The sequence below is a fragment of the Polistes fuscatus genome, unplaced genomic scaffold (assembly GCF_010416935.1).
Source record: "Polistes fuscatus isolate 324 unplaced genomic scaffold, CU_Pfus_HIC Scaffold3, whole genome shotgun sequence".
Taxonomy (NCBI): Eukaryota; Metazoa; Arthropoda; class Insecta; order Hymenoptera; family Vespidae; genus Polistes; species Polistes fuscatus.
In genome coordinates this window covers 10686742-10703702 of record NW_025113107.1, presented here as the reverse complement: position 1 = coordinate 10703702, position 16961 = coordinate 10686742, and the positions used below count along the sequence as shown (strand labels likewise).

At 35.7% G+C, this 16961-nt stretch overlaps 1 protein-coding gene and 2 long non-coding RNA genes across 5 annotated transcripts in view; all 3 read left to right on the top strand.

Moving 5' to 3' along the window:
* Window positions 1-5: 5 nt before the first annotated feature.
* On the top strand, window positions 6-4050 carry LOC122519886. 2 transcript variants are annotated; one of them, XR_006304388.1, is made up of 4 exons: window positions 6-1347; window positions 1450-1637; window positions 3130-3651; window positions 4012-4050. It is a non-coding gene; the product is annotated as an uncharacterized LOC122519886 (long non-coding RNA). The 2 variants fall into 2 exon arrangements; XR_006304389.1 differs by having other exon boundaries at window positions 17-1347; window positions 3395-3651.
* LOC122519885 (dual specificity protein phosphatase 10-like) overlaps window positions 4046-16961 on the top strand; it is a 48957-nt gene continuing 36041 nt past the window's right edge. Inside the window, exons 1-3 of one of the 2 annotated variants that reach the window (XM_043639660.1) lie at window positions 4046-4498; window positions 5428-5628; window positions 15839-16927. In XM_043639660.1, the coding sequence (XP_043495595.1) occupies window positions 4369-4498; window positions 5428-5628; window positions 15839-16927 (1420 nt within the window). In that variant the 5' untranslated portion in view covers window positions 4046-4368. Of the gene's footprint in view, window positions 4499-5427; window positions 5629-10601; window positions 10695-15838; window positions 16928-16961 lie in introns of those variants that run through there. The other variant, XM_043639661.1, reaches the window with a different exon arrangement.
* Window positions 9696-10083, top strand: LOC122519887. Its single transcript, XR_006304390.1, has 2 exons — window positions 9696-9850; window positions 9986-10083. It is a non-coding gene; the product is annotated as an uncharacterized LOC122519887 (long non-coding RNA).

Genomic DNA, 16961 nt, shown 5'->3' with positions numbered 1-16961 from the left:
CAAATTGTGGAACGCGAAGAATCTTGTAACTTACAATTAGAATAAATTCTAGGTCGGTCTATGACGTATTATAGCGATCGATATATTTTTAATACGATATAAGTACGTCAAAGAGAGTGATGAAGTCATTCTCAGAAATAAAAGCACTCCGTCAGACACGGAAGCACCTTTGACTGTTTAGCATTTGATCGATAGGATATAAAGCAGTGTTTCATACTATAAGCGAAATGTATCATTTCTGGAAATATACAGAAACAAAAAAAAATCAAATCTTATCTGTGCGTAATCGAGCAAAATTTATCATTAAAATTTGTTATATTACATTATATCTAAATTGATCGAGTATTATTTCAAAAATGGAGGCAACAATAAGAATATTATTTGATAGCAATACTAACATAAGTGATCTCTATTAAAAAATAAAAGAAAACAATATTTTCAATATCATCGATTTTTTATTATTACACGAAAAGGTGGAAATAGATGTCTTGAGGAGGGGTTTAAGGTTTTGAAGAAAGAAAGGCAGGTGACCGGATCGATTCTACAATACGATCGTGTATAAAGACCTATGTAAAAAGAGGAGCAAAAGGAGGAGAAGGATGAGAGAAAGAGAGAAAGAGGAGGAATAGAGTTGCGTGAATAACGTGTGTTGAACGAACGTATTATACCTATAACAACCGCGAATACATGAGCGCATGCGTATTGGAAAAAGACAAGTTGCCTAGGACACTATGATGGTGTACGAGGTGGTGGTGGTGGTACAACGTTACGATACGACGCGTCGTTGGGACGTACGAAAAGAAAGAGGGTGCAAGGAATTGTGACGCCGTAGTCAGAGCAACCCGTCGAACAGCGGCGTATCGTGTAAGCAGTATTTACGGAGCAGACCGCGAGCTAAGGTTGTTCTCTTTTTCGATCCGCTCTTTGATCTGTTCTCCGATCTACGTGTACAATTCTCGTAAGTGTGATATTTGCGATTAGGATGACAAATGTTGTTTATTCGTATAAAAATGAATAATGACAATATTCATAAAACTTCTATCGAGTTTAAATAAAGTTACCATCGAGTATATTTTCTATTATTAAGAAAAAGTGAATACCATTTGGAATCTAAAATATCTTAATATACCGTTGTAATCATAACGATTTATGTATATCGGTTGTGCATATACATAAAAGTGACTTTAGTTTTATCGACAATGTTAAAAACAGTTTGTCTCTACGGCTTTTTCCGAAGCAACAATTTACTACTATTCCAAGCCAACCAATCGATCGATCATAGCTGACCTCGTTAAGAACGTAAAAATAGCCTTTTCGTTTATTGTATAGGGATTATATATATATGAAGTACGTATAATAGATAATATTATTTCGTTTTTATTAGAATTCTTAAAACATTAGAATATGTAAAAGTGAACTTTGTGTAATAATAGTTTATCCATCTTCCAGTCCATTCGGACAGCTTGAATTTTGGCATCGTAAATTGATTATCGGCACCCCCTGAACGACATCGAATACTTTCTGGTGGCGTTGAGATAATAAAAAGTAAACAGATGAATCAACTCCTGTATACAGGAGGGCAATATATACAGGGCCGTAAAGAACGAATAGGGAGAAACGGTGATGCGCGAAAGAAAGTACGTTTTCTCTTTTTCTTCCCTTCTCTTCTTCCTCCTGCATACTATTCTCGCGCAACGTTATCCGCTTGCGGAGTTCCACCCTTCCTGAAACGCAGACGACGCTCTCTCTCTCTCTTGAAGATTTTCGCTCCTGTATATACGCAAACTCCGAGGGTCCATGTGATTTGATTACGTTGCTAATACGCACCGTATGCCACCCCTAATCGTTGGGACACGCACGCTCGCATCTCTACTCCCTCTATTGTTATGTGATCTTTCTTTTTATTTTCTTTTTTATTTATTTTTTTTTACAACCGTACCTACCGTCTAAATTGAATTACGAAAAAGGAAATTTATATGATTTAATAATAGCCCATCACCGACACCATTCGAGAGATTTTTCCTAAAGATCAATGATTTCTTAGACAATTTTAAACGATCCTAATATCAGTCTCTTATGAATCATACATATAATATGTAAGTCAGCCAATTACTCAGTCAATTGATAAACTTTCAAAGTCTTTCTACAGAGGCATCGTTTGCATTCTCTTTCTTTTTACATTAATTAGTATAACGTAATCTTAAGCGTCTTCCCTAATTAAAATTCCACGAGATAAATCTTTAGCATTTTACTTTAATGCGTTTACCGAACTCGACTCGAGTTCTTGACAAGATACAAAGTATCGGCCAAGCTTGAGTCTTAAATCAGTGCTCGATAAATGAGCGACCTCATTATACGAAACCATCTGTCGACTGCATTCTTTACATCCTGTTACTCGAACGTATTCGATTACGCAGCGATTCGATTGCACGTTAAAATGACGTTTAATCGACATTTTTGAACATTTTCTTACGGTTCATGTTGAATTTCTAGAAACGATCGTTCCAATTTCATGTGTCAGTTAGAAACAGGTATTAGTTTGGACAATCGTTATATATTAGAAACACGTTTTAAACGAACTCAGCACGCGGTAGCTACTACGCTACCCAGCGTTAGAAAGAAAAAGGGAGAAATAGAGAGAGAAAGAAAAGAGAGGGAAACGACTAACCATCGAGTAGAACCTTTCGTTCGTGTCGGTAGACACAGTGGTAGTGGCAGTGATCCTACGTGGAAGCATAAAACACAGTCGGAGTCCTTGCCGCAGCCTTGCGTTTTCTCCTTGAGGCTGAATTCTATTTAAATATACACGGCATGTAGAAGGAACGAAGGAGAGAAAGAGACAACTAAACGGAGAAGTGAGTTTCTCTTTCTCTTTCTTTCCCTCTTTCTCTTTTACTCGCTAATAATGCAGTTTATAATCTATCTTTCTCTTTCAATTCACTTTTTGTATACTTACAATGTTTTTTTTTTCTTTGAAAAAATTTAATAAATTTTCCACGACAGAGTACTACGGACAGATAATTTGGAATAATAAAACCAGGAAGATAATTTCACAAATAATTTATTTTAAATTCACGTTGTAATATTATGCTGACGAAATAAAATGAATAAATTTGTAACATCGCATAGAACGATTTAATTCAACTTTACGGAAGGGCATCATGGCACAAGGATCACTGATCGTTAGGGACAAAGAAACCGAAATATACATATATATGTATATACCTACGTGTCTCGTTTACCTTGGCGGTCGTCGCTCGCAAGTTCCTGTTCCCTCTCGAAGGTTTCGCTTTAGACGTAATCAATGCGATCATGAGTCAAACTTATCGGTTAATATTCTGATCTGAGAACGTACCGAAAAGATCTGAATCTGATCTTTCGAAAATTCTCACAGAGAGAGAGAGAGAGAGAGGTGTTCATGCGAAAAAATGGAGTGTCTCTATTTTGGGAATCGGATTGGCGGCGGTGACGCGCACAACCACCACTGTAAAAATGTACACATGGCGGCTGATGCACTTTTCTTGCACGACCTTCGACTTGTTCGTTAACTTGAAGAAAAATAATGCTCGTCATCGTCGTTGTTGACACGCCGTGGACCGATATAACAAGAAGAGGACGAGAACGAACAAAGGAATCATGAATCAGACACACGTAGGCAGTTACTAATTTTCTCTACAGAATCATATCCCCATTCGTTTTTATAGACGGCTTACAGAATAACTCGACCTCGATACAACACGGCTTCTAATATATCTACTCGTATATTCATCGGATGACGAACTTTTCTTCCTTTCGTTAAAACTCTCTCCGTTTGACTTTACTTCGTATCCATAAATTTTGTTCGCAGATTCGATCGAACGTTTTTGCCATACGTGTGATATTATATCACTTCGATAAATGAAAAAAAGGGGGGGATTCAATTAAATTGTTAAATTTGTAGAGATAACATAAACAAAAAAGAATTGAAAGAAAAACAAAAATCGTGACAATTTTGTAATATTTTTTTTACAGATTTATGAACCAAAGAATAAAAATAAGAAAAAGAAAGAAAGTAAAAGAAAGAGAAAGAAAAATAGAAATTATCGATCAGAGAAAGTGACAAATTTTTCTTTATTTCCTATCTTATCAAAATATCCTGATTAGTTTGACGTGATCGAATCTCAAGCAGAAAAGATTTTCGTTGGCTAATGGGTTGGTCGATGAAAAGAAAAAAGTAAGATAGACAAATAAATAAGAGAGAAAAATAAGAGAAACATTGAACGAGTACTACCGGCATGGCCCTGTTGTACGAGAACGTGCGACCTCCGACAAGTCTTCGACTTCCCGGTACGTGACTCAGGATCTTAAGAATCGAGAATCTCGCGAAGGATGAGCGCCAAGATTTCGCTTGGCGGTCGCAATGCGAGCGACCAGTCAACAGTGAACCATCGAACTGGTAAACCATCGACGGGACTGCTTCTCGCAAGACCATCCGTCAAAAGACCCCCATCGTCGAGCAGTAAGTTATTTTTCATCACCTTACTATCACCCTTATCTTTCCTTTTTATTCTCATTTTTTCCATCGAATTTCAAATAATTTTCTCGATTTTTCTTATAAACAAGTTATTATTATTATTATTATTAATATATCTATACGAAATTCGATATATTAAATCGCGAATTGACTAATTAAAATATGAATTATTCATAAATGATAATTACTTCGGATTCTTATTAATCCTTTTCGAGATACAACGAATTTTTCGACATTTATGATAACATATTTATTATAGTCATGACGATTTATTTTACACGTGTCATTTTCTCATTACTCATACATTCTCCATTGCAAAATAACTCACGTAAATCGCCTGACTCGACTTGACCAAAATATAACGAAGCATTGCTTAGGTGTTGTAAAAAGAAAAAAAAAGAAAGATAATAAAAAGAAGAAGAAAAAAAAAGATCGAAGAAGAAGAATATTTCATCAAAGAAATACGAAATCAAAACTTTTCGTAACCGATTCGCAACCTGTCGTCGGTCTTTCGAGTTACACGATCCAATAGGAGCGCACGTGTGACTTTCCCCCACCTCACATCGAATCAAGATTCATCGACTTTTATCCCTTTATTTCCTACTACCGAATCAGAATTACTCATTCAGTGTTGTAACTATCTACGAATACGTATTAAACGATGTCACGTCAAATTTTGCAATCAATTTAATGGATTAATGACACATACGTACGTATACACGCGCACACACGAGCACACATCAAACGCGCGCGTGTAATAAACATATAAACATTTACACGAATACCAAGAAATCTCGTGGAATCTCACGTTGTCATCGATATACGTATTTATATATAGTTTCGTTTGTAACATAATATATCATATACCTACACGTTGAAAGATTGAGAATATAAACAAAGAATGTGTTCATTAGCATTAGAGGTGAGTGGCATCGAGGAAAGAACAGTCAAACGACGAGCAACCGTCCCTAAAGAGGAAACATTGCCTGAAGGTTCCAACGTTAGGACGATAACGACTACGTTAGTGGACTGTGAAGACCAGAACGAGATGCCAGCCCTTACGTGTGCTTATACTACTGCCACTTTACCAAGATTTAAGAAATTTCGACATGGCGGTAAGTTTTTAACATTTTTCTTCTACGTTATACTTGTTTTTATTTTTTTACCTCTTTTCTTTTTCTAAATCATATAACATCGAAAAGAAATGAATATAATTTATTTTTGAATATATATATTTATCAAAAAATAAATGAATATATTTATTACTTAACACCTATTTACATATATTTATGTGTATAAATTATATTTATTAAATGATTTCAAGAGAAATTATAATACATATTTATATGTTTTATACACGCGTAAAAGAAAAATGCGAGGATCAATACTGAAAATAAGTTTCCATCGATTTCTTGTTAACACATGAGACGGAATATGCAAGGAATACGTAATCGATGGAATAATTCAATAACGATTTTGATTTTAAACGTAAACGTATGTAAATAGTAAGCGAATTATCATCGACTACTTGACGTTCTATGTCTAATAAGAACTAATCGAATTACTCGTACGTTGAACGAGAACGATCGACTATGTTAATTTAACACTTATGAACATAATATTTTTTTTTGTTCTTTTCTTTTTTTCTTTACGTTCGTATGAACGCGATAATTAAATTATAAAAAAAAATATATCAAAAACTAATCTAAGAAATAATGACTTAATCCACTATATATAGTATACATTGATACGCAATAGACAACATTCGTAGGTGATTTTTTTTGTATGTATTCACGCGTCATTCTACGCAGATATAGCTACGATAAGTTTTCTTATCGACGAACCTTGCAACATTGGATCGAAGCTAGTACGATGAAACGTGTTTACGCGCATGCGCTTTTAAAGGTTCGCATGCTTCGTTATCATCATCGACTCTATACAACGAACGCAAAAAAAAATAGCTACCATAAAGTCTTGACATTTCGAATCTTTTGTAATTCTCGATGATGCTTCACAAATATTGATCTCATTATATCTTATTCGAGAAGTACATTTCAATGCACTTGTTTATATTCGACACTAACGAGAGGATTTTTCGATTCATCACTTTAAGTGTTTCTACGTTGTTGGCAAAATTTTCCCTTCTTTGTGAAAAATGTAAGATTAGTAGTTATAGATAAGCGATGGAAACTTTACGCAGAATCAACGAATTAGATCACGAATCGTAGCTATTACTAGACATAAACATACAACCATCCTCCGAAACCTTTGAATTTGTCTTTTCTCTCTCTCTTTCTCTCTCTCTCTCTCTCTCTCTAAATAGAATTTGAATAAAACCTTGATTTTATATTTTTCTGGCTTACATTTATAATTTAAAAGGTATATCTCATACTTGTATTACTTTTTTAATTATTTTTCTTTTGTTTTCTTTCTAAATTAATTTTCTCGAATACATACACGGTATATTCTTTAAAATAATTTCCCCTTTCTTTTTGACTCCTTGAATTCCATTAGACACGTAATTTTCTTCTTCATTTCAAACAGTTCGATACTCTGCTCTTACACTAACATGCTTCTCGCTAAATCGTTAAGATCAGCTACGTCGGTTGGTGCATTGCAAGATGTCAATTGAGACAGTTCTAACAGGCGGTATAAACCTTTCGTGTACTAACTCACACACACACATACATATACATCTATACACAGGTCGTATGTTTGCGCGCTCGCGGTCCTCTGTTTATCGCTCCTTCGAGCCGAACGATGTTCGCGTGTATGATGTCAGAGTCTATCTTTGGCCACAGAGTAGATGACCACGCACGAAAACTCGTGCTCGCTCGCGCGCACAACAACTCCACCCTTAAACTTCCCCCCTTTCATCCCGGTCCACCCACCGAAACCTACCTATTCTTAGTTTTTCATTAAATTATTACCATTGTCATCATGAACGTCATCATCGTTGTTTGTCATCGTCTAATCGATAAAATTTTTCTAATAATTTAACCGTAAGCGTAGATATCATTTTCGCGAAGAGACACGATTACGAAATTTAATACAAAAATTTCGATTTATATTTTTTGGTCTCTCTTCTTCTTTTATAATTTTTGTTGGAATATTCCTAAAGGAAAAACGTAAAAAAAAATAATAGTATCGCGTCGTTTCTTATCGATTGTACAGACAGATGCTCGGCGAAAAGTCGACGATCAAATAACTAATTGGATTCATATTCATATGAGTGTATTTGCCATCTGGTTGCTTCTTAAAAGAAGTCCTTTTGAATTATGTAAATGAATTAAGTAAGTAAGTAAGTAAGTAAGTAAGTGTGCGTGTATATATTATTTCTCAGGAACTCGGGCTAAGAACTTTGCACGCTTATGTTTTTTCATTTTTCTCTACTTTTTTTTTCGTCGCTAAATAGAGATTATCAACGAATCAAGAAAATACAACGTATGCGTGTTGACGTATTAAAGAACAGCTGAAAAAATAATAGTGACCTAGCTTCTTCTTCTTCTTCTCCTTCTTCTTCTTCTTTTAAAAATGATTTTTTTCTCGACATGCTTAACTTACCATATTAAAAAGAATTCACACGTTTAAAATCATTTCGATCGAATTGTTGTTAGACAAAATCAAAAAAGAAAAAAGAAAGGACAAATAAATAAATAAAGAAAGAAAAGAATTCATTAAAACTGTGCTTTCGCATAAACGTTTTCTCGGCATTAATGTTTAATGCCAAAGATTGCACTCGAAGATAGCACGGAAGAAAGTTTTCTCGTATCTGCCGAGCACGTCGTACTTTCTACTTTAAGAAAACGAAGTGTATACTTATATACTTACATACCGTATAGTAGACATACTCTCTCATGGCCAGTTATATCTATCTATTACTCTTGATTTTGATAACGACGGATAAAATAATACCCGCTACTTGTTTCTACCTCCTCCATTATCAATGACCAAGTTTTCACGCGTTCGATCTATCGATGATTGGTTGCCGTTCGCTTTTATATAAGTAGACGAGTTACTTCATAACGATATTCATATTGTTTTTATCGCGAACTTTGTCATCGATAATTGTAAAAAATTATTATTAATAAAAAAAAAAGAAATAATTATTATAAAAAAACAGGAGGGGAAACCCTGTACGACACAACGGAGTATATGCGACGTGTAACGAGCGACTCGCGGTGACTCATCGCTCGGTTTTGTCGTGTGTATGTGTACGAGCACTTACGAGATCGCATGTATACGTGTGTGTGTGTGTGTATTTGTACGCTTATGCAGCGACCTCACATCGCGCGAGCGCAGCTATCGACAGTGCTGTAGCTATTTCCAAGACAATCCTGTTTCAACAACTTGAAAATATTACAAATTTTCGATAAGAAATTATGTTTGATTTTGATTAAATCGTTTTTTGATTTCTCTTATTTTTTTTTTAACGTCAAACAATCCGTAGGTTTGAATTTAATATCGTAGCGATAAGATGAACTGCCCGTATCAGCAAGAAGGCTAGATTACGTCATGATATGATCGGATCATCGTAGAGCATATACTATTGTTCCACTTTGAGTCACTGTACTCTCAATGACGTGACGTTAAATCAACGCACTCTCTGGACAACGACGAATAACTCTGTCCGATGAAATAAAATACATGTAGTCAGCTCAGCTCAAATAAGAAATAAATATACGAAGAATAATCCTACATATCTATCTACATATTTTCTTTCGTTCGATAATCTCGCATACTTTAATAACGATATCTATATCTTTAAGTTTGTAGAATACGATTATTATAAAATATCTTATATTATATATAAATATATATTTTCTAAAATAAACTAAAAGATAATAAAACGATAGAAAATAAATGAATCGGGAAATAAAATGAATTAAGTAAACTTCGTCGCAGTTGAAAATCTAAATATTTCAAGTTATTCAAAATGGCGGCTGAAATATATCGAAACCGTCATAAAAAGTAGGGTTAAATGTATTTTTACGATGATTTAAAACGAGGTTGTATTGATTTTAAGTAGATATTTGGTAGAATTTTGTTTGTAATTGAAAATAGGAAATATTTGGGATGTTTGAAAATGTTATTTGGTTGGTGGCTTGATACGCTCCTTTGAAAAAGAGCGTTCGCGTTTGCCGGTGACTCGAGTCCGCGAGTATTCCTCCTCATCGTCCTCCACTCCACTCAACAGAGTCTCCGGACTATACGTTCCTCCGCAGCGGCGCGACGGTAAGCGCAAACTATACGACGAGAAGGGAAGGAAGTCGAGTCCCTCAGTTTTAACTCGTCGGCCGTACCGATCGGATCTACCGGTCGCGAACGACGCGATTAGTTTATTATCTTTATTTTTATTCTTACTTTTATTCTGCTTACTTATTTTATTTCCTTCCTTTATTACTTGCTTGCTTGCTTATTTACTTACTTACTTACTTACTTACTTACTTACTTACTTACTCATTTCCTTAGCTAGTTAACTAGCTAGCTCTAGCTAGTTGAACGATTTTTCTTGAACTTTATCAGTCGACCGTGAAACGCTCGAAACGTAAGAGCAGACAAAAGTTATTTCTTAATAACGTATTTACTTTCGGAGCACGCGTCAACTTAAAATAGGGAAAGAGGAAGAGAGCCTGACTCCGTTACGCTCGAAAAAACATGCTACCGCGAAAAGATCGGCACAGGGGCCGGCGGACCCGCGTGCCGAATCATTCCTAAACGATTTCCTACCGTCTTCCTCGTTTGTTCTTCTTTCAAACACGAGGAACTTTTTCTTCCTTCTTCTTCTTCCTCTTCCTCTCCTACCTCTTCTTTTTTATCTTTCATTATCTTTTCGTTTCTTCCTAATTCCTTACGATATTCCTCCTCCTTCTTTTTTTCATTTTTTTTATCATTCTTATCAATTGTTCTTACAATTCTTCCTATTTTATCCCCTTTCTCTCGTTGTCATCTTTCGTTTCTTTTCTTGCTTACAATTAAACTTTTTCCCATCTCTCATAAACGGTGTGCTTCGCTGATCGCACGTGGATTACTCGTATGATCGTAAGAAGCTTTCTTATCGCCAAACGCCAAAGTGCAACCTCGTGAATCGAGCTTAACGAAGGTTCTGCGTCAGCGACCCCTTGCAAGGCGGTTACCCGTCTCGTCGTAAAGGCGAACCGGTTCGACGAATCGGGAAAAGGTAGGTGGCTCTAAAGAATTGCGACGGTTTCTGACCCTTCCTCTAGCCACCTTTTCTTTCAATCGGTCTTTCACTTTCTTTATTTCTTCCTTCCTTCCTTCCTACCAACATTCTTCCGCTAATATTTAACCTTGCTTTTTACGTTCCCATCTTTCCATAGGTCAGGAACCAAGTATCCCGACCTGATTTGAAAATTGCCGCGTTTTGCGCGAAAAAAGCCCGCGAATTTTCATCGGCTACGATCCATCGATCGATTAGTAATTATCCATCATATTTTAAAATAATAGATATATTGAATTTTATTTTATTGTATATTATTAATCGTAAAATTGTTATTTCCAACGACAAACGCGGCTACGTTACTTTCGAAACTTTCTTTTTATCTCGATTGAAACTACCGAGTCTAGGAAGTCTAGGAACGGCAGTAAATTATATCCGTTCTTTCGAAGTTGGCACGTCCCCCATTGGCAATCGGAAAATGTAAATACAACGCATAACGTTGACATAATAGATAAAAGAATAAGAAGTAAGACCCATTGCAAGATAGTTGCACCTGAGTACTCGTTACACGATCGTTAAGACACTAAAGAATATCATTTTTCAAGGAAAGAAATTTCCATTCGATCGAACGATCAATAATTCGATAGAACGATCAAGTTCATTGGAATCTTGAATAAAAATTTATTGAAATATTACGTTTCACAAAGCAATGCTTATCTCGATATAATCGATTAATAAGAAATTCAATATTTCACGATGACAAATGATAACATTAAATATTTCGTTTCTTAGATAAATTATTTAATCGTTGATAAATAAAATTATGACGAATCTTTCGAAATATTTAGTAAAAGGGTTTAAAAAGGTGAGAACGTCGTCTTCTCGCGACGACGAAAGTTCTAGCATCACCAGCACCAGCACCAGCAACAGCAGCAGCAGGTGCTGGCGCTACACCTGTCCGCAGGCTGAGAGCACCGGTCAGCTTGTGCACCGAGGTCCGCTCGAAGCGTCGAATTCCACTGTGTTTACTCATTCGAAAAGAACGTTCCAGCCGAAGACTCCCGTAGTCGGCCGAGTCCAAGAGAAACCGCGTGTCCTCGATGGCGCTACCATCGAAACTTCTTCGGTTAAAAGAGAAATAAACTTTATATTCTAACAATAAGATTTGTGTGTATATGTGTGTGTGTATTGTGTGTCGCGTGTGCGTGTGTTCAATTTTACATATATGTATGTATTTATGTATGATTTCGTACGAGTGTGTTGCGTGCATATTTTTGTGTACGCGCGCGCGCACGCGCGTGTGTGTGTGTATAAGAATGCATGCTTCTGTATGCATTTATTTTTTGTGTTTGTGCGGATGAGGGTGAAAAAGAAGAAAAGAAAGAGAATGCAACAACAGTCTAGAGGAGAATGGTGAAATAGAAAAAGAAAGACTAGGCCAGGGAGCAGCCTCTTCACCTTCTAATATTAGTTAACTGAGTCACTACGCGATCCTCCCCAATCCTCCGGCGTCTTCTTCTTCAACTGTCGTTGTCATTTGGACAAATAATAGTATCAAGTCCGTTGGCACGGCATTGACACAAAATCAAACGTTTTCTCGGGTCACAGCGACGGGTCATTGAGTCCATGCGAAAACACTCCTTTAACGTTTCCATACGGAACTGTTGAGGAAACAGGTTCTTAACGAAATGTCTTGCTAATATTGACGAGCGTTCTTGATTTTGAACGCGAAAATAGAAATTGTTTGGAATCTTGAAAAAAGAAAATAATTACTTACTACATTATGTTAATTTGATGGAATAAATGTCGAAAGACACGAATACTATTATTTGATATTTTTTCCTAGCTTCCTTTCATTTCTTTTTTCTTCTTCTCAACAAGTTTTATAATTGTTTAATTATTTTACTCGTCGTTCGGTTTATCTTGAATGAAAATTGTAATTTATAATTGTTAATGTGTAATTTGAATGAAATTTAACGAAGCGAATGTTACTATCTCGTAAACTTCAAATTGAGTTTCATCGTAAATAAAAGTTTGAATAATTTTATAAGCTTCTGTTCTTTTTTCTTTTTTTTTTTTTAATCAACTCGATTAAAATCCTTAAGATTTCTTCTCTCGGTTAAGACATAACGAAAGCTTCGAACAAATCTCGTGGTATATCACGTAATTTCTAAATCAGGACATCGTGGCATACGGTGGTTGGTTCTTTCGTAACGTCGAAGACGTTGGTCGTATTCCAACTTCCAAATTAGAATTGTGTTCTATGCTCGAGGTAGACTCATAACGATTAAACGTCATTTTTAGAATGATGGATGCCGATTATGTTCAACGTCGTCTTCATAAATTCTGATTGACTGCATTAATGAGAAATTTCTTGTTTACATTGTCATTTAACATATCGTTAATTCAAAACTTACGATTAGGTTTATCATCGATAGTTTTACTTAGCACGCGTACAAATCTTGAATATTGTTTCGCGAAAATATTCGTCAGGAGAAGTACGTGAAATTTTGATGATTGTTGTACAGGAATCAAATCAGTTTCGTATTCTTTGAAATTCTTCAAATAAGTCAATCAAAGATCACCCTAATCTTCATAAATATTTTTAATCGTATATGTATACATATATTTATATAATCATTTTCAAAGGAGACACGATTAACTGGTATCAAAGAGAACGATTGACTTTATTAACCTTGGAAGATGTCGTTCATAAACGACCTGAAATAATGGCGGTGGCTCGCATTGCATAATAATCAACTAAGCACCGTCGTTGTAGCGAGAGTGAAAGCAACTCGTAGATGCGAGCTGGGCACATTAGAATCGTCTAACCGCAGTGGTATGGAGAGCTCTTGACTGTATCTTCTATTTCTTAGCTGTAGATAACCAATTATATGGAACTGCATAACGAAGCTTTTCTTTCGATTCATACAAAAAAAAAAAGAAAAGAAAAAACAAGATTCCATTGAATATTTTTAAACAATCGAATCTTTTAAAAATCAATTTCAATTGATTATTTATTTTTAATTAAAAATATCTGATTAATACGTAGTCAGTTTAATTTTTATATCATATTTGTTTGAATTTTGATATATATTTTGTTTGAAAATAATTATCAAAAGTAATTTCGACGAAAAAAAGACCTAATAAAAAAACTGGTGTGTGTACTTATGTACGCACGTAAGAAGTTATACTTCTTTGCCGTACCAAAACGAACATAACCTCAATAACCTCAAAAATAACTTCAAAAAAAACTTCAAAGAAAAAAAATAACTTAAAAAAAAATAATAATTATTATATATATATATATATATAAAAAGAATAAAAAAAAGAAAAAGAAAATATCAAAATATAGGTCCACACTAAATATAAGAAAGATATATCGAATTACTTCACGCATCAACAGCCATGGCGCGATTACAGCATTAGTTCTCGCTCGATTATTTAAGTAAAGCAGAGCTGAGTACGATTATTATTTAGATGGGTGACCCGCTTGAGAAAAAAAAGGGAAGAAGAAGAGAAGACAACTTCATGCCGTATACTTGAAATCGCTTTGCCGCGCGTCGTCAATACCGACAAACTTCATGGTGTCGTTTTTCCAGACGCTCGGAACAAAATTACTCCCCATTACATTTTCCCCAACGCGCCAAAAGAAGTATAACTTCAAAAAGATATAATTTATTAATTTTTTTCGTCGTATTTCTAATTTAGCATACATTCAAATCGTAAAAATATTTCGGTAGAATTTTAATGTGAAACTCAAGTCATTGCACCGATAAAATCATGAGAAGAAAAACAAGCGAGATGAATCGGAAAAAAACTATTTATAAAAAGACACATTGAAATACTGGCTGTTATCGTTCGCTTTAAGCAGAGAAAGCTTAAAATAAGTATAAAAAGAAGCATCAACGGCATCTGTTTCGATGCTTTTATTGTGAAGAAGCAAAAGGGGAAATAAAGATAAGGCCTATAAAAATCCTCACTCAGGGGCATTACTTTCGTTCATCTTTAACTATACGGCTTACGCTATAAATATATATATATATGTATATACACACATCGTAGTTTGTGATTCACGATTGGATTCGTTCATTAAAATCCCTCTGATTATCTCCTTATCTTTTCGATCGCGTAATTTCTATTTCGTCTTAATCAGATTTTTCGACCTCGATAAATCATTAAAAATGATCATATTTATTAAATTACCATTCGAAATTACTATTATAGTGAACGATAAAATAAAGCATATAAAAATAAATTTGTTTAATTAGATCGTAAATACAAATTTACGATACGGCAATCGAATGTTTACAATTTCGTAATAATTAATTGGATCACATTGACAGATGATAAATTAATATATTTGAAATTGTGATTGATAATATGATCATCAAATATTATCAAAAATTTTCTAATAATTTATATTAAGTATAATTATTATTAGATTATTCGTTTCAATACTTTGAAGACGATATAGAAATACTGCAATACATGTTAACATCGTTTATATGTATGTAGTTACATATATATATCGACATGTGAAGCATTTTAATATTCGATAGAGGAAAACATCTACGCTAGCCACCCTAACTGACTAATCCACTGTCCACAACTCAGTCTAGTAGTCAATATCTATGCGTAGAATATCCTCCCTAGTATACGCGATTACGTTACTGCTAGAAAACGTACGAGGAAACCATATAAATGATCAGCTACGTGCAGGCACAGTTTGGTAGACGTTGAGATGATATTTGTATATATATATATTTGGATTTCAAAGTTACTCTACCGCGAGAGAAAAAAAGGGGAGGCAAATTATAAAAAATATTTGAAATAAAAAAGAAAATATATCTTTTCTGCCAATTTATATCGTCGTCCTCGTCGTCGTCTGCAATAGATCGCAACATTTTGACAAGAAACTTATCTTTGTTTTCCATCGCATCGTTAAAGTACACCCACGCTTAACCTCCCGTCAACTTATGTTTTCAAAAGATACAAACTTACACCTGTTACCTCAAATAAGCGAGAAAGATTAGCAGGAACAACCTCGAACGAGAATGGCAGACGTTCTTGTCTCGACATAAATAGAATTAATAATAATACATTAATTCGAATCTAACGATAACTTCTTTTCGGATTTTTAGTGTTGTCTTCGGGAAGGAGTCTCGATGTAATTGTACCAGAAATCGCTGATCGACAGCGTTATCGTCAACGTCAGAAACAATTGGAACTTCCTCTTGATCGTCGGTATCAACAACAACGAGAACAGCAATATAAACGAGGAATAGGAGGAGTTGAAGAAGAAGAAGAAGAAGAAGAAGAAAAAGGCAAAGAGGGAAGAAAAGGAGCAACCTCGATGTCGACTCTAGTGTGCTGTGAGCCGGTCTCGGCCGGACGGCCGCGAGACAACCTCAAACTCGTTCTGAACCGCAGTTTGAGCGAGCCAGGTCCACCGGCGACGTCCTCGTGCTTCCTCTCGTCGCCGACGTCGCCCGTATCGCCAAGTCCCTCGACTACCAGCAGCGTCGACAGTTGCATCACCGACGTTAGCGGAATAACCGACATTGCCAGCAGCATCAGCAGCACCAGCAGCACCAGTAGCAGTGGTATCAACTGCAATAGTATTAGCAGTGGTAGTAGCAGTACCAGTGGCCCCGGTAGCATCATCATCGATAACGAACCTATCACCAGCGACGTACATCGTCATTATCATCATCATCACTATCATCATCATCATCTTCATCATCATCATTACCATCAACACCAACTTCATCCTCTCTCAGCCTCGAAGCGTTGCAAGCTGGAGACGGTTAGCCTTCCCGCGAGTCCTTGCTCCGAGAGCAACAGTCTTCAAAAACAATTAGTTCTCCAAAGAACCCGTACCATAACACCCAATGAGCTGGCTCAACGAATTATGGAACATCCCACGAGCAGTCCTGTGCTCTTAGATTGTCGGCCATTTATTCTCTACAACGTCAATCATATTCGAGGTGCCATCAACGTAAACTGTTCCGATCGATTCAATAGACGACGCTTGCAACTGGGAAAAGCAACATTGGCCGATCTTGCTACTGCCAGAGAAGGCAAGGAAATCCTACGAAGGAAACAGTATAGAGAAGTCGTCGTTTACGACGACTGCACCGCCGAGCTGGAGTACCTTCCTATTCAGCATCCCTTGTTTCTGGTACTGGCTGCTCTCGTAGAAGACAATCGAGAACCCGCTTTACTTATCGGTAAGTAATCCAATTATTTTTCTTATCTGGTCGG